Genomic DNA, 17,791 nt, shown 5'->3' on the forward strand with positions numbered 1-17,791 from the left:
TCCTTCAGGGAGAGTCAACTATGCTCTGGAGAATGACCTTTGTTTAGAAGGCACGGGGAGCTGTGGGTGTACCTGGTGGCTCAGTCAGTTTGGTGACAGAATGGCTGGAGGTGGTGAAGGTTGGACCCAGTTCTGACTGGATCTGTAACTTGTGAGAGAGGTTGGAGGGGAGGGGCCTGAGAACGTTTGCAAGTCCAGTGGACCATCTGGAGGAACCTCTTAAGATGAGTGGAGAAGCAGGTGTGGGCAGGCTTAGTGGCAGGGCCTGGCAAAGACCACACAAAGGCCCTGTTCTTAAACTCAGAGAGCTTCAGCAAAGGTTGGGTCACATGATCTCAAGAGTGTGTAGAAATCGAGATTACGAACCTTTTTTTTTTTTTTTCAGATGCTCACTCATAAAGCAGGTCGGCTTGCTCTGATGAGCAGCGCACTTACATTGGCCATATCTAAGTCATGTCGGATGTTACCTTTCCTCCCTAGGTTTTGTATCTGATTAGTCACGTTTGTGGTCTCCTATTATAATCGTGTTTGTACATCTTGCTTTAATTTCCTTGAACATATTACATTTGGTCATCTTGTTGTCAGCATCAGACACCCACTGATGAGTCATCACACATCTGATTCTGGGTTTGCTGCCTCAGACGGATATAGATTTCTTTGTGATTTTGGGTTAGTGACTGCACACTTGTATTCCTTGGTTCCAAGTCTGAGGGATTCTTTACTCCCTGGCTTTCTCTAGAGCAGTTGTTTCCAGCCTGTGGGTCGTGACCCCTTTGGGGGTTGAATGACCCTTTTCATGGGGGGTCATATCAGATATCCTACATATCAGATATTTACATTACAATTCATGACAGTAGCAATTTACAGTCATGAAGGAACAACAAAAATAATTTTATAGTTGGGGGTCAACACAACATGATGAACTGTATTAAAGGGTCACAGATTAGGGAGGTTGAGAACCACTGTTCTAGAGAATGTGATTGTTCATGTTGGGCACAACTTTTATGTTTTCAGCTTCAGCTTTTGTCAACGGTGACTTCACACAGATGGAGGAGGGATTAGCTGGGCCATTAAATCTTGAGATTATTTCTTATTTCTCCAGTTATTACCAGAAACAAGGGCCCTGAGCTCCACACATCCAGGAACCAAGAAGCAAGCCAGGTCTTGAGTCTGGCATTGGTCAGGGTGGTAGGCAGGATGCAGGAGGCCCAAGGGCCTTGGTATGGCGAGGAGTTGGGAGCTTTGTGAACAAGGAGGTAGGGGCATCCCTTCAGAAGGGTGCAGAACCATCCGTATCTTTCACAGAATTCCTGGCTCCCAGTGTGGTGTGGATGGCGGTGCGTGTGCTCAGGATGCTTGAGGACAGGCATCAACTGTCTAGGGGTAGGGTGGAGGGCAGGACAAAGAAACAGGCTGAAGATGCTGACAGCTAGGTTTGCCAGGTTGGGCTCTGGCCAAGCTTCGAGGGCTCCTCAAAGTCACTATGTGCAGACATGTAGCATGAATCTTAAAGGTTCTTATTAATAAACTCAAACCCAAGGCCAGTTATTGGGGTGATTGCTGGAAGATCAGAGACACAGAACAAGCCACAGCTATCTCACCTTGCTAGTTCCTCAGGTGATTCTGTTTCCTCAGGCTGGAAGCTTCTGAGTCCTCCTCCACATGAATCTCAGCTGAACTGTGTTGCTCCAAAGCCTGAATGCTTAACCAACCAAATGCTTAACTAACTACATGCTTTACTCCTCTAGTTCCTGGTCCTCATGCCTTATATACCTTTCTCTTTCTGCCCCCACTCCCTGGGATTAAAGGTTGGGTTTCTGGGATTAAAGGCATGGGTCACCATGCTTAGCTGTTTCTAAAGTGGCCTTGAACTCAGAGATCCACCTGGCTCTGCCTCCCAAGTGCTGGAATTAAAGGTGTGTACCACCACCGCCCAACTTCAGTTATGGCTTACTCTTCCCATTTTCTAGCTACCATTTTTGGCTTTGTCCTAGTGGCTGTCTGTTCTCTGACCCCAGATATGTTTATTTTGGGGAACACACAATATTTCAGGGAACACAATACCCACCACACAGAAGCTGTCCAGAGCTCTCTGCCTTGAGACCCTCTGCCCTCTTTCCTTTCCCACACAGCACCTAACATCTATGCTCAGCAGATGGCATGGTCTTTGGGTCCATGCTCCCTGGCCCTTCAGCATTCCCTCAGTCATCCAGTCAACTTGACCTTGTCATGGTGAACCCAGATGCTGCCTCTTGTGTCTCAGCTGAACTGTAGGCTTCGGATGCTCTCAGGGCTTCCCCACCAAGCAGATACACTGTGTGATAGCATCCTTGGATACCGTTCCTCTTGTCTCCAGGCTCGGGACTGGGGGGGGGGGGACCACAGCAACCAACGGAGACAGGATGAACAACGCTGCAGCCCTAGAAGCATCCATCACTCCCTCCTCGTCACTCTTCCAAAGTCACATTCAAATGTATGCAGGAGAGAACTGATTAACAATTAGGGAACCACAAAAATAAATTCCTAACACCTGAGTGTTCACACCAGCGGCAGTTGGTCTATTATACTACAACTGGTTTTTGTGATCATGGGTCTTATTTAAATTTGGATTTTATCTTCCCTGTAATTTTTAAATTGTCTCAGTTCTTGATTATAGGTATTATTTTCTGTATTTTTTTTTTAAGGAAATGAGATATTTTAGTGTGAAAATGATCCCAAACTTTAACAAAGTGACATGCCTGCCTGTGTTTGAGAGTTGTTTTCTCCTCCCTCAGAAGTCACAGGTGTCTTTATTTTTCATATTACTGTCACGAGATCAGACACAGGTGACATTGAAACTGTGGCTTTGCAGGAAGCCATGGGAATTTACCATGCATATCCTAAGTGACTGCTTTTGAGCTAAGACACCAAGAAGTTGGGGGAGAAAGATGAAAGTGGAGCCTGGGAATGAGGATGTGTCCAGGAGCTGTCCTCTGCCCCCACAAGTCCCTGTCCATGTCCTTGACCACTGTAGCTTACCATCTGTCCAGACACCATCACCCCCCTGGTTGTCACAGAGCTCTTCTACAGAAACTGTTTCCTGTTGTGGACTATTACATTAACTATGTAAAGGTGTGTTACATTTGTTTATGTAAAGGTGTGTCCTATTTGTTTCTGCTGCATTTGTTTAATTATGTAAAGATGTGTTGCTGTTTCACCTTGCCTACCTAAGGCACCTCATTGGTCTACTAAAAAGCTGAACAGCCAATAGTTAGGCGGTAGAGGGACAGGTGGGACTGGCAGGCAGAGCGAATAAGTAGGAGGGGGAATCTAGGCTTGAGAGGAGAATGAGGGAGAAAGAGAGGAAGCTGCCAGCCAGACACAGAGGAAGTAGGAAGCAGGACATACAGAAAGAGAGAAAGGTCAAAAGCTCTGAGGCAAAACATTGATGAAGAGAAACAGGCTAAATTAAGTTTAAAGAGCTAGCCAGAAACAAGCCTTAACTAAGGCTGCACATTCATAACTCACAAGTCTCCATGTCATGATTTGGGGGCTGGTGATCCAAGAAAGTCTGCTGCGGTTTCCGCTTTCCACCAATTCTCTGCTCTGTACTCCATTGCCAGGGAGATGTTCGAAATGAAGATGTGTTCTTATGTGTGCCATCCACTGCTTCTTATACTGTCTCCTTTGTTTGGGAAAGGTCTTGGTTTGTCATGGTCTTCCAATTGTCACACAACAAGGCAAGTGTCAGTGTCTTCCACCCCGGGGCCTTTGCACAGGATGCTCTTTCTTTCTTTCTCCACCCTCCTCTCCTTACCTAGTCTGAAAAGTCATGCTCTGGATCCCTTTGCTCTTCCTACCTTCAAATGGACCAGGTGTGTGCTGGTCTTCCTCAGTTGGTCTGTTGCTAGAATCAGAGGGTACTCACATTGAGACTGTGGTTAAGGTTGGTGTGGGCCCTGGAATCATAAGGAACCCATATGTTGATAGCTCTTCCCGGTCTGTGATTGTCTAGAGAGAGAGAACACAGTGCTAAGGCTGAGAGATCATTTCATGTCCTGCTTCTGGGTTAATTCACATTAGTGATTCTCCTGTCCTACTGTTAAAACTCATTACAACTCCATTACATTTTCTATCACAATATTGTATAAGTATTGTAGCTATTAAAATCACCTTTAAATAATTTTCATTAAAATTTAGATTTGATCATGAGACATATCATGAGATAAACCAATTAAGTAAAGAATGAATGTCTTACTTAATGCATCAAATACTGTTCTTTCAGCTGGAAAAAAAAAAATCACAGAAAACTTAGTAAAGAGATTTGTTATTTTCTAATGAAATAGTTCTCAAAGGAGTTTGGCCCCAGAATTGGTTGATGGGGCCGCTTAACAGGATGATCAGAGAACATAGGTTTCCTACTTTTTAGCTGTGTTGTGCTTAGCATGATGTCTGGGTCCCTCCTGGTTCAAAGAAGCTGCCCAGCTCTAACACCATGACAGCATCCAGAGGCAGACGAGCCCCTCCTCTGCTTTGCCTCACTTTCGTTCTCTCTGTGAGTGTATCCTTCTCCTCCACGTATTCCTACTCCCCTTAGTCTCATCGCTGCTCTCTTGGCTTTCCTACACTCATTAGGCGTGTGTCTCCTCTACCTGTCCCTGTGGCTGGAGCTAGACCACTGCTTTCTGCTTTTCTTTACTGACGGGGCCACCCCGGTCCCCCCCTTCCCTGTTAGTCTCCATCACTGTGCCCTTCTCTCAGTGTGTTATCATCGTTAATTTCACTCCCTCCTGCTTTCTTTGTATCTTTCCAGCTTGACTGAGGTGAACCCAAACTCAGGTCCGCTGCGGTGGAACACTCATGGCTCCCCCTGGGTGTTGCTGCAGCCCTCGACCCTAGCTTTGGATTGTAGCTGCATTGCCTACTTTTCAACTTCATTTCCAGTGTGGTGGAGAGTTTCTGGCTGTCCAGATTTTCTTATTAAATTGCTAGCACTCTCAGAAGTGGCGAACTCTTGAACCTAGTGGCTTGGAGGCATTTTGGCATGGCTCAGGGGGTTCCTATGTATAGAAAAAAGACCAAGATCAGTTCCAGGGTGAGAGCAGCAGTGATCTGGGGCACCAGGAACTAATGTGCCCTGAAGTCTCTGCCCTAAGCTCTCCTAGGCCTTGCTGATTCAGGAGTCCCAGAAGCCAATCTTCCATAGTAGTTTATGACTAGGTACAACCCCGACCCGACACATATACACTCTTCTTAAGGAAGGACCAGGCCCTGCCTCAGGCACTGTCATATAATAAACATTCCAAGTACCTGGGGGTGGCAACCAAGAAGACTTGCTGAGAGGACCTGATCTTGTCCTGCCCTCCTGGTTTTATCCTCAGGCATCACAAAGAGCTACTGCGCTCAAGTCTTTACCAGTGGTTATTGCCTCTGCTGAAGCTGCAAACTCTCTTGTGCTGCACACACCAGTCACACCGCACTCCCCCAAATCCTCTCTAATAGGACTGACTTTTAACTCGTAATCTAGGTAATTAGATTCTATGGCGTCTTCCATGACATGGTGGACTGCCTGGCATGTTGGGTCTTCTGATTCCTGTGTCCCTTACAACCACCACCAGTCTGAGTGGGAAAGTGTTGAGTAACTGCCTAGTGGGCTGCACTTAGTGCAGAGGACACTCTGCTCTTTTTCCCAGTGGCTGTAGACATGGAAGTCAGGCCAAGGGAAACTGTACTTAGAAGAAAGCCTAGGACCCCCGCCCAGGCCTGCTGCTCTGTGTTTGTCCTGTTCGCTTTCACTCTGCCACAGGGTGCAGGACTTTATTAAGCTCAGCCTTTCTTTTTGGGTGTCTAGGAAGATCATTTGGACTTCGGTTAAAGTAGGCTCTGATTGCTCCCTCAGATTGGGACTCAGGATGTTCCTGCTGCTGGCCCTGATAAGTCATCTGTGTGGATAATTGTCTATAAATGGAGCCGGAGGTCACAGAGAGCGGATGCGAGTCTTTGTTCTCAGCTGCTGGCCCCGACCACGTGAGGCGTCCTCACCGAGAGCAGGAGGAAGGCAGCTGACACTGAGATGCAGGCGGGGTCTTCTTCCAATGGCTCCCAGAGAAGGGGCTGCAGGGACCAGCTGGAAGAGTGACCTGGGAGCCTGAGCGCTTGGTCTAGATTCTAGCTCGCCTGGTCTTTAGTCGTTAAAGTTTTGTTCTACGAAGAAATACATGATACCAGACTGTGGGGTCCAAGAGGAGAGGAGTGTTCAGACGAGACCCACAACAGCTCAGACAGATGAGGCGGGGGGGAGAGGACCAGAGCCGCGCGCCTCGACCAGGAGCGGCTGATTAGGCATACAGCGGGCGTGGGCGCTGATTGGCGGCCGTGGCAGTGGGCGGGGAGGTAGGCGGGGTGACACCGCACTGTACGGTTCTTCGAGGGCTGGAGTAGTAGGAGAAGGAGGAGTGGGCAGCGGGCGCTGATTGGAGGCGGTGAGGGGGACGACGCCCCTGGGCAGGACAGCTTGCGCTGATTGGAGGTGATGGTGGTGGGCGGGGTGAGGGTGGGGTTGTCCACAGTGGGTTATAGGGCTGAAGGAGAAAGAGCGCCAGCCGCGGACGCTGATTGGTGGGTGGGCGTGTAGGCGTGGCGCGGCAGCATTCTCTGTTTGGTCGGAACGGCGCTGGGCGTAGTCTATGGGCGGGGCAGACTGCCAGGAGCTGGTACTCCTGGCCGGAGGCGAAGGTGCCGCGGGAGTGATCCTGGGGCCCGGCCCGGTGGCCCGCGCGGCCTGCCCTTTGTGCTTGCAGCCCGCATCCGCGCCCAGGGCCACCGCGTCGGGCTCCCCGGCGCGCGTGCCCGCCCGCGCGCTGCCCGGCCTGGGATGCGCCAGGGATGCGCGCCCGCCGGCCCTGCGGCTCCTGGCAGCTGGGCGCGGGGCGATGGAGCTAAGCATGAAGAAGTTCACGGTGCGCAGGTTCTTCTCCGTGTACCTGCGCAAGAAGTCGCGCTCCAAGAGCTCCAGTCTGAGTCGCCTCGAGGTAAAGGCCCTCCCCGGGAGCGCGCAGGATGCGGGTCCCCGCCACACCTCGATTGGGCATGTGGAGCCCGGAGGGCGTTTGGCCACCGGAGCCCTTCTCACAGTCCTGTGCATCATCACCCCAGACCCGAGCGTGGCATAGGAAGTTATTTGAAAACTGGTCCAGTTGTCGTTAAAATCTATCAAATCGGCTCCAAATGTTGTTGGCACTTCATAACAACTGCACAGAGCGAGTGCTTGCTGAGACTAAAGTCTACTCCAGTGAATTTTTCTCTAGTGCTCCTATGTGCACAGGATACAGGGTCACCCCCCAAAGGCTTTAGAGGAGGAGGGGTGCGGTCCGTGTGGCTGGGTTACCCGTGCTGTGGGGGTTTTCTGGGAGGCTCCACGAAAGTCCCAAGTTCTGTAGTCTCCGGCGCCTGCCTGTGCTGTCTTGGGTCTGGTTCTGTGTGGATGATCAGGGTATTTGAGATCAGTGTAGACCTAACCAAAGCAAGTGAGGAGGGTTCCGTGCACTCCGGCTCTCTGAGGTGGAGTGCCTGACGCAATTGCCTGCAGCCTTAGCTTTGAGATAGATTGGCTCTGAAACATGAAGGACGCCAGAAAATCTTGACCTTTGCAGGTCCCTCATCTTTTCTTCTGTGGGTGTCCATAACCTGTCGTCTGTGGTTCTAACGGTGTTTTTCATTTCAACAACTAAGCTCTATCCTCATCCCAGTGTTCAGACCACATTGCTGAGTCCATAGATGGCAGAACCTGACCTGCTTAAGTGAAGTGTGTGAAGAAAGGCAGGCAACTGACCTAGAGGTTTTGTGGAACACTGATGCCCCTCCTTCAGGGCTGGCCCACTGTGTGTGTGTGTGTGTGTGTGTGTGTGTGTGTGTGTGTGTGTGTGTTCCATTAGGAACAATTTCACAGATTTCATTTTGGATTGCTCCGTCTCAGCCTTAGTGTGTTACCCTCGGGTAAAGGGCTCTGTGATGATCCAGGTATCTTTCAGTAAAGCCCAGGGATAATATTGAAAGAGTCAGGGAATCGCTTGTTGAAAAGTTTCTTTTGCTAAATTCCAGCTCAGAATTGAAGGGGCTAGAGTGTCTCTCAGAGAGCAAAATGATAATTTTGGACAAATACAATTATTGATCTGGTAAGGAGGAGGACTCTTTAAACTTAATGAGGAGAGAAATTAAGCAAGTGTTCACTTTTCTAGGGTTCTGCAAAATCTAGCCAACAAGAACAAAAATTACAGAAGTATTTACCTTCCTATCAGATATGTTTTTATCTCGTGTTTCATCACAATGCCAAGTTCATCGTGCTGTCCCTTGTCCTGGGTTTTTGCTTTTGCCTTTACATCCTGCGAGCAAACTCTATGTGCCATCTACAGAGTACTTGGAGGGCCCTGAGTGTTCTAGAAGCATGTGTGCTGATTCAGCAAATAGTACTGAACTGGGCTATAGAAAGGCCTCCAAAATACACTAAACACAAGGTGTGTTCATGTTGGCGACAATAAAAGAAAGATTTTTTTTTTAGACCCCTACACAAACCTGTAGATATGCAGAAGGTCAAAGGGGTGAGAAAGTTGGGCAGAGAGAGCGCTCAGTCAGTGAAGGTGCTTACTGCCAAACCTGTGAATGGAGAAGCAAGTCGAATGCCCTCTGTGTATGTGCCTGATGCCGTGCTGGGTGCTAAAGCAGACTAGTTAGGATGCACAGATGTGCACTTTACAAATGCCCTCCTCAGTTTTCTGCCGTTTGATGTTTGAAAATCCACGTAGCATGTTCTGCTGCACAGGGGAAAGACCTGATAATGAAGGGTCTTTTCAAAGCTCACCCATCCTCCTGTAGATGCTTGTTAAGGACCTGTGGTGAGTTCAGGTTGTTTCTGGACAGTGCAGATCCCAAATAATGTCAGACTCAGGTGTCTGGCCTCAGGGCACTTCTCTTACCTGGGAACATATTATGTAGCTGGTTCTGTGTGTTCATCTAGTAAGTCTCAGACAGTGTCACGTTTCTCCAGGTACCTTCCCATTCCTCTGTATATAGGCAACTACTTATGGGCCAAAAGAACCCATCAAAAATGTCAGACTTAGCAGGAAGGCCTGTCAGTACTTTGCTGTTGAGAGATGGTACATAAAGTATTGCATTGTTGTGCATTTACTTATTGGGACCAATGAAAAAGGGAATTCTCTGTACAAAAAGGAAACTCTTCATTCTTCTATGAAAACTGCTTTTAGGATACACAGAAAAACTGAAAGACTTGGTTTTTGCAACTCAAAGTCCAATGATATATAAACAGTAAATTAACAGCAAATTCAGGTTTGAAGCAGTATTATCTTTTTTTTTTAAATCACAATATTTGCTTTAAAATTAATTTTACTTTTAGAACACAGTGCTTGATAAACCTGTGCTGTGGAGACCAAGTTTCCTAATCATATGTGGAAATATGTGAATTTCAGCTTAAAATAAAGTTCATTTAATATTTTTGTCTTGTATTGACGTTGACCTGAGTGATTTGCCAGGTGGGCTGTTCAGGCAGATATGCTCCAGAGACTCCTGAAGGGAAGCTGACAGCTTTGCATAGCCTTAGGTGGGCATAGGTGTCAGCCCCAGAGCTCCTCAGAGACCCTGTCCTCAAGAAAGCTTTGACCAGGGCACGGGTGGCATGCCCTGAGTGTTGCAGTAGTGACTTGTTTCCACAGTCCAGTTACAAATGAGGAAGTGGAGGCCGAGAGGCTCCTTCTGTGATGATCCAAGGAACACCCCTCATGTAGGAGCGGGGCTGCTGTTAGCCAGCCTCAGCTATGGCTGCTTGTGTAGCCGTTGGTGCTTGCTGTTCTTCAGGCACACAGGAAGCTGTTGTCCTTATTAAAAGGTAATTACCCAAGGAAATGTTTTGGAATGTGCTTCATAGCCTAATTTTTTTTTTTCTTGAAAACCTTTTCTGGAAGTTAGACAGTGCTAAGTGGATCTGATCATGTGCATCCACTTAGATTCACACTCTCTCTCCCTTTGACTAGAAAGACCATTAACCTCCGGAAGCCTTGGCTATAAGACAGATGATAGATAATGTCGGGGTTACTGAGTGACTGTATGGAAAGGTAATTTAGAATCTTGGTGATCAGATTGCTGTGAGTTGTTGATATTGATAAGATTTCCCTGGGTTTGTTGATGGTTTTCTTGTCATCCAGTGTCTATTGGCTGCATGGCTAGTGTTGTCCCAGTGGCACAGGCCTTGCCTGGTAACCAAAAACTCCCGTTCCCTTCCTGCCTGCCATGGGGAAGGTCAGCTGCCCACAGGATAGGATGGCCGCATTTGCTCAGATGGAGTTTCCATCTTCTGGCTGGGATAGTGTAACTCCTCTTATCATGCATGCCTGCCCATGAGTCAGCTGCACTTATCCACAGATCCATTACCCTTGCGGATTGCTTTGCCCTGAGCTAGGGTGGCTTTTAGAGCACAAAAATGTTCTAGTGTCCATTTTCAAGTCAGAGAACTGAGCAGGAAGGCATCTGAAACTCCAGCAGAGACCCCAACAGTGTGGTTACAGGCCTATACTCCTGGCTCACAGTCTCTCCAGAGGTGATGGTGTGTTTACCAGCCGTACACTCCTGGCTCACATTCTCTCCAGAGGTGATAGTGTGGTTACAGGCATACACTCCTGGCCCACATTCTCTCCAGAGGTGATGGTGTGTTTACAGGCATACACTCCTGGCCCACATTCTCTCCAGAGGTGATAGTGTGTTTACAGGCGTACACTCCTGGCTCACATTCTCTCCAGAGGTGATGGTGTGTTTACAGGCATACACTCCTGGCCCACATTCTCTCCAGAGGTGATGGTGTGTTTACCAGCCGTACACTCCTGGCTCACATTCTCTCTAGAGGCAGAGGTGTAGTTATAGGCATATACTCCTGGCTCACATTCTCTCCAGAGGCAGTAAAGGTTTTTAATTAATTTAAAATTATGTTATTTACTAAATGTAAGACTTCATCTAATTGACTGAAGGTATGCAGAGTGGCTCACTTACAGAATTGCCTGTCGCTTGTGTTAACAAGGCCAGGAAGGTCTCTGATCTATTATTTGGGCCATTTCATCTGAAACTGGCATTTCTACCAAAAGATGGTGAGAAATAAGGAGCAAATGGTGGGATTTTGGGTGGTGATAAACTGTTGAGTGGCTAGATTTCTTATTTAGCCCCATTGTTCATTCTTGAAAAAATAAAAAATCTTAGTATGTGTCACATATACTGAGCTAAGCAATTAGGATACAAGATCTCTGCCTCAAATTAACTTACTGTCTAGTGACAGTGGCCAAGAAATCAACAGAAGCCTGCTTTTGGGGTGTAATTCATGTGAAATTCTTAAATCAATGGATTTAAGCAATCTACTGAGATCAGTTGCTGATTTATTTGTCATGGTCATAGATACTCAGAGTTTCTCACATGACTGTATTGTAATTGCTCGACTCCTTTAGAGAAAAAAACATGGTGTCGCAATCACATAAACCTTAAGAAAGGGGCTAGGGGCACATGTTAAGGGTGGCTCCAGCTGTGGGTACAAAGAACAGTTCTTATTCTTGGCAATCAATAGATAAATACTTCTAGTTTAGGTAGTTTCCAGGAAAAGAATTTTCATTTAAAATAATTTTCAAGCACTCACAGTAAATACCCAACAAGTTCTGTTAGTCCTTGTTATGTTAGCCTTTGGCAACTGGGACAAGAAAGAAAGAAGGAAAGGTGGGGAGAGGGAAGGAAAGGAAGGAAGGGGAGGGAGGACCATGAATAAAAATGGTCCATGTTAGTGGAGATCATTTGCCTATTTACCTGTATTGCATTTCCTAGACACTACAGCTAATTCCTTACTTGTGGTCACTGTGTCTGGGATATGTTTTTGTAGTGCCCTCCCCCCAACAGATTTTTTTCTTTCCTTCAAAAAAATTTAGCAAATTTTTTCACTTATTCAAAAATACATAGGACCCAAACTCTTGAGACTTTGCCCGTTTTCCTTTCCACCCCTGCCCTTCCCAGAGAGGCCATAGGCTGCCTGGCTTTCAGCATTTTTCACTCCGTTCCGCCATTTGCTCCTTTTTCATGCACCAGAAGCCGAAGAGTGAAACAGAGAGGCGGGTATTAGTGAAAGATAGGACATCTGCCCCCTGTCTGACTTCGGTGACCCAGTGTGACGGATGGATGCCAGTTCCTCAGATATGGTGGTGTTTTCTTGGTAGGAGAGGAAGGAGCCTTCTGAGGTAGTTTCCAGGGCCTGTGCTGCCGGAGGCTGTGGATTCAGCTTGCAGGCGACGGGAAGGTGCAGGCGACTAGTGTTTTGTGCCTCAACCCTGTATTCCGGGTGCTGCCAGCAGAGAGTGTGTGCCCCTTTGAGGTGGGGGAAACTGAAGTTTGTTCGTGTGAGGTGGAGTTGGCATCTAGGAATTTAGCCAGAAATTTATTTTTTTCCTCCAAGACTCTGTGCTGTTGAATAAGCAAAGCAAAGCAATTGTAAGAGTCGAGGAATTCTCCTGAATGATCAGCGCTTACTTACAGTTACTGGGCCGTGTTTTGTGGCATTCTTTCTTGTCATCTTGTTGTTTGCTAAATTTTCACTTATTAAAGCCGTTGAGTTGAAGACGAGGCAATTGCTACAAAGTAGCCTTTTAAGCTACTGGGTCAGATGCAAATGTATGCAGTGTTCAGCTGATCATTCCCAGCTATAGAAGGCACTGTGTATGCTGACTGACAAGTGGATGAAGATGATGGCATAGCTGTGTGGCTGTAAATAACACTAGGTACCACCCACTAGGGTTCAGGGGATAAATGTGCAGGAGCCACACTCTTGTGTCTTACCAAGCAGTCGAGAAACAGTGTGAGGGACAGGGGATCATCAGGATGTGTGGCTTTGTTTAGGTGTGCTTTGCATAGTTTCCTGAGGACTGCTAAAGAACATAGTAACAACACTGGGAGTCCTGCTTGGTCCCTGGATACGGCCTGCAAAGGTCCTTGGGCTCCGTCAGCAGCTACGCTCCCAGCGGTAGAGGAAGTTCTGCACCCCTGGGGCCAGCTGTGTCTCTGTGAACACCTGCTGGGAGCATGCCTAGACCTCCCTGGCCAGCTGCCTGACTAGCCTACCTCACACTTCCTGTTTTCTGGCTTTCAGCGGGGTCACTTCCTTAATCCCTTGGCGTACCTGCCTCTTCAACTGCAAATGACAGTTTATCTTATAGTGGTGACCGGAGGTAAGAGATGAGCGACCGGCCTGGTCGGAAGGAGCTGTACTGGGTATTCCATGGGCCTGTGCCCTCAGTCAAGGGCTTTGCATTGCACAGGTTCTCCTTTGCCGGCCTCTTCTGCCTTTCCTTGTCTGAGTACACCTTTGTCTCAGATTAGTATTGTCACCACAAAGCTGGCTTTCCTAAGTTACAACCAAGTTAAGTTTCCTTAGAATTAAGGTTTAGGGCTGAAATGCAGCTCATTTGGTAGAGAGCTTGCCTAACACCCATAAGGCCCTGGGCCTGACCCTCGGTACCTTGTAACATGCCTGTAATCCTGGTACTAGGAAGGTGGAGGCAGGAGAATCAGGAGTGAAGGCCCATCCTTGGCTCTAGAGAGAGTTAAAGTCCAGTCTGGAATACGTAAGGCTCTGTCTCAAAAAGAAAGGGAGGTTTAGTCTTTGCAGCTGTCATTTGGAACCTCTCTCTCTTTCTCTCTCGTGTGTGTGTGTGTGTGTGTGTGTGTGTGTGTGTGTGTGTGTGTGTGTGCGCGCGTCCAGGCTGAGGGATGGCAGGGGATGAAGTCTTGGCAGAAATGCTCTAGCTTTTTACCTGGGGTGAAAGGAGGTAAACTCAGGAGATTAAGGCAGCAAGCAGGGGAACGAGCAGGTCATCACTGGTGGGGACTGGGGAAGAACTAAGTCCAGGATGCTGAAAGCCCACAGAAGCTGTGCCTGCTGTGTATCATTGCCTTTGGATTTTAGACAGACTCTGGCCCATGCAGGTCTGGAACCTGCTGAAGTAATCAGGTGGTATCCCCTGCAACATGAGGCTTCATGGGATTGGCTGCCATGTCTGGACACCCACTCCTGTCCATGGATGGGCTACGTCTTTGCCTTTTACTTATTAAATGGGTAGCTGAGTTTATAACAGAAAGGGAAGTGACTTCTCCTGGGGATGGTTGTGGTGAGGGCTAGTCTGAGTGTTTTGGGCCAGGATAAGTGGGCCTTTCTGGAATGAAAGTCAGAGGACAGACTACCTGTTGATGTTTACATCCACAGCATCTTGTAGTCAATGTCTTCATTAGCACACAAAAAGCAAGAAAGCTGCTTGTTAGGGAGTGCCCAAGTGGGTTGAGAAGCTGCCTGAGGTCCATGAGAGGAGGTGGAGGTGGAAAAAGGGGAGCGTAGTGCTGGGGAGGGACGAGGTGCCATTGCTGGGCTCTGATACTCCCAGGAGCCACCAGACCCGTTCATGTTCATGTGGGCATTGGTAGCCAGAGGCTCCTTGTCAAAGCAGGAAGCCCAGAAGGGCTGGTACAAGGTATCTCTGTAACTCACCATGGGCTTGCAGAGGTGCACACGAGACCTTGTGTAGCTTGGTAAATGACTCTGGTTGATTGGTTGACTTTGAAGCTAATTGAAAGGAAAGAAAAACAGACAAAATGGAAAAAAAAAAGTGTATTTTTAGAACACCCTTTGAATTCTGTTTTGCTGGTTGTCACCATGGAACACTGGACAGACGAGCTCCTGGACTGACCGCAGCAGGGGCAGCTGACCCTCTGCACCCCAGGAGCCCCGGCAGCACAAAGTTATATTTGTAAAATGTAGCAAAGCAGAACACAGGAATTCTGATGTGTGACTCAATGGAAGGATTGCAGAACCTGCCCACAGAGACAGTGAATAAAGGTGTCTCACTTGGTGGTTTGTCCTGAGATTGACATGTGGAGGGCCCCTGTGCAGACGTGTTGAGTGGCAGTCGGAGATCATGAACACATCTTACTCTATCCTTTGACAGTATGGTGCTGTGGTTCCTGATGAAGCCTGGCAAGTGATGTGGGGAACAAAGGGTTGTATGTGAAAACAAACCTGCCATGGACGTTGTGTACCCAGGAGAGGGAGGAGAGGTATCAGTCTGCAGTGAGCAAACACAGCCTCTCACTACTCATGAGCTTCATTTTCCTCCATTACTCCTGCCCACTCCCCACCCCCACCCCTAGCCCGGTCCACTTACCCTCTCTCTGTCTAGCCCATTCTGAGACTGTCACCTGGGTCTGTCCCACAAGGACTTCAATGTCGGGGCAGTTTGTTCATCCCTGTAACCCTAGCACCAGCCTGTCCAAGGTACTTACTCCCTGCAACAGCCAAGGAGCCACCACCAGCTGTCCTGTCAGGTGTGTGGAGACACCTGCTGGACAGGAAGTTATCTGGTTGTCAGGGTTGCTGAGTGAGTAGTTGGGCGGGGCCTGGGTAGTAATGCACAGTGATTCCCCTGCATCTGTGTTGCCCTCTGTGATATATGAGTCAGGTGGTGAAGATGCATGTTGGCTTTGGGGGAAAGAGCACTCCACTGGAGTCCTTGCTCAAACATTTGTTACTTCTGTGACTTCAGCAAGGTCACCAGCTAAGTTGCAATTTCCTCCACTGTAAAACAGCAGCCCCTGCCTTAGACGGTTGTATCAGGAGACAGTGGTGTGGCCTGTGTGGCAGGCATGGTGGGTACCTAGTAAGGACCAGTATGGCTGGTTAGTAGGCTATTGCCAAACTTGGTCCCCTCCTTCTAGCCACTGACTTCCAAACTCTCATTCCACAGCGGTGGTGTGGTGCACATATGAGATACATGGTTCAAGCCCAGGCTTGGTGTCACCCTTCCATGGCTGCTCATGTTAAAGCAACACCATTTAAGCTGTGTTGGGTTGAGTGGGAAAGGCCGCATGAAGAGTTTAGTCTCTGTTGTGTGTGTACACAGGGGTCTTCCCAAGGCAGTAGGTCCTCTCCCTTTGTCCTTCAGAAAGCATCAAGAAGCTAGTCGGAGCCTGGTGTCTGAGGCTAGAAGCCAGCAGAGTAGGAATGTTTCGATGCTGTCTCCAATGCAGGCAGAGCACCTGTTTGTGGCTGGGCATATCCCTCTGGAGCCCACAGCTTCCCCAGGGCACTCCAGTGGGTCTTGGTGATTATTCAGGAGGTGACCCAGCTGAGAAAGGGGCTGTGGGCATTTGCTGTCTCAGTCCAGAGCTTCTTCACCTGTAACTTCAGGTCCAGTGTTCTCTACCTCACTTCCTGTCCACACTACAGCAATTGAGCAGTGTCCTATACCCCCACTACATTGTTTAGACAGGAAGGACATGGCTTTATGAACTTCAAGGGTCAGTAGTTCTGTCCAGCGTGACTTTCATCCACTTCTCCCAGTTAAAAAGAAGCAGAGGCAGCATGTCCGATGTCTTCAGACATCTTACAGTGCTTTTCTTTCTTCTCCCTTCCTCACAAATTCCCTTCATCTTGGGTCCTCGCTCCCTTTGGCAATCTCTGGACCACATATTTGCATCAAGTCAATAGCAGCCTGAAATGCAGGCTCATGAGGGGAGATACTATGCTTTCCAAGGTCTAATAGAAGGGTTGCAGGGTTGCAAGATGAATGCTTGTTTCTTAGTAGATGGACCCACTGAGATGCAGTGTTGAACTGAAATTCTGGCATAAGGCAACAGTGAACAGTGCCAGTATTTCCTGCTGAGATCTCAATGGTGGGAAATAAGGTAGGAAATAAGGAATAAGTTGGGATCAGGATGAGGGTGTACTCCAGCTGTGGAGCTGCCCACTGCCCTCCCCAGCTCTCCCTGGGGCCTTTAGGGTCCTTGCCAACATTGAAGACTCAGAGTGTTCTCAGGTTTTGGCAGATGGTATGTATTTCTGGAGGGTGCAGAGGATGGCTATTGGTCAGTTCCTGAAGACAGCCACAGCCCAGTTCCTGAAACTGGTAGATGTTATTGTGTTAGCAGAAGTGATTTTGCAGGTGTAGTTAGTTTGGGATCTTAAACTAGGAAGATGATCCTGGACCTCCATGTAATACCCAGGAACTCTGTAAAAGGAGACAGAGGAGACCCCACTTTGGGGGAGGAAGAGGGGAGACAGTCATGGAGGCAGGGAGCCCAGAGTCTCCAGGAGGGAATAATCCTGCTAACAGCAGCAGAGCAATCCGGAGACTCTGGCTTTCGGCTGTAAAGAGAGCAGTGCAGGCTGTGGTGATTTGTCACACTGGCAGTGGGGAACACATGCACCTGTCAGTCTGATTTTAGAGAAGATCTTGTGTGTTACGGGATAGAGATGGCACAGCTCAAGCAGAGATGTGTAGGTGGATGAGGTCTGAGCAGGGTTGGGCAGGGCCTAGAAAAGTAGAAGATGAAGACTAGAGTCGGCCTGTCTAGAAAGTGGCCAGGCAGAGCAGCGATCCCAGGGGTTTTCTGTCCATGAGGCTGCAGCCTGTAAACAACGCTGGCTCTGATTTGGTGTCCGTGTGGCCTGAAGCAAGCAGAGGTTCCGGCTGTGCCAGCGTTCTATGCATACGGCTTTACCGCGGTCTCCCCCAGGGTGAACAGACTGGAGCAGCAACTCCACCCTTGTGCCGGTATGCTCCAGTGTTAAAGAGAGAAAACAATCAGTGTACTTAGGAAGCATGGCCATCTCACTATGTGCTAGGGAGAAATGTAGGGTGACAAGCCCAGGAGTACAGGGGGACAAGCTGCATATGGCATTTAGGGGAACCATCTGTGGATTCCTGAGAGGTAGTCCCAAAGTGGTTCTGTCTCA

The 17,791-nt window shown here is 48.4% G+C and overlaps 1 protein-coding gene across 2 annotated transcripts in view; it reads left to right on the top strand.

Moving 5' to 3' along the window:
- Positions 1–17,791, top strand: part of Rps6ka2 (ribosomal protein S6 kinase A2) — a 279,066-nt gene that overhangs the window by 132,858 nt on the left and 128,417 nt on the right. The window contains exon 1 of one of the 2 annotated variants that reach the window (XM_036168886.1): positions 6,680–7,010. The exons of the other annotated variant lie outside the window; for it this stretch is intronic. Within the exon in view, the coding sequence (XP_036024779.1) occupies positions 6,912–7,010 (99 nt within the window). The 5' untranslated portion in view covers positions 6,680–6,911. Of the gene's footprint in view, positions 1–6,679; positions 7,011–17,791 lie in introns of those variants that run through there. 2 annotated transcript variants of the gene reach the window in all.

This window comes from Onychomys torridus, chromosome 19 (assembly GCF_903995425.1).
Source record: "Onychomys torridus chromosome 19, mOncTor1.1, whole genome shotgun sequence".
Taxonomy (NCBI): domain Eukaryota; kingdom Metazoa; phylum Chordata; class Mammalia; order Rodentia; family Cricetidae; genus Onychomys; species Onychomys torridus.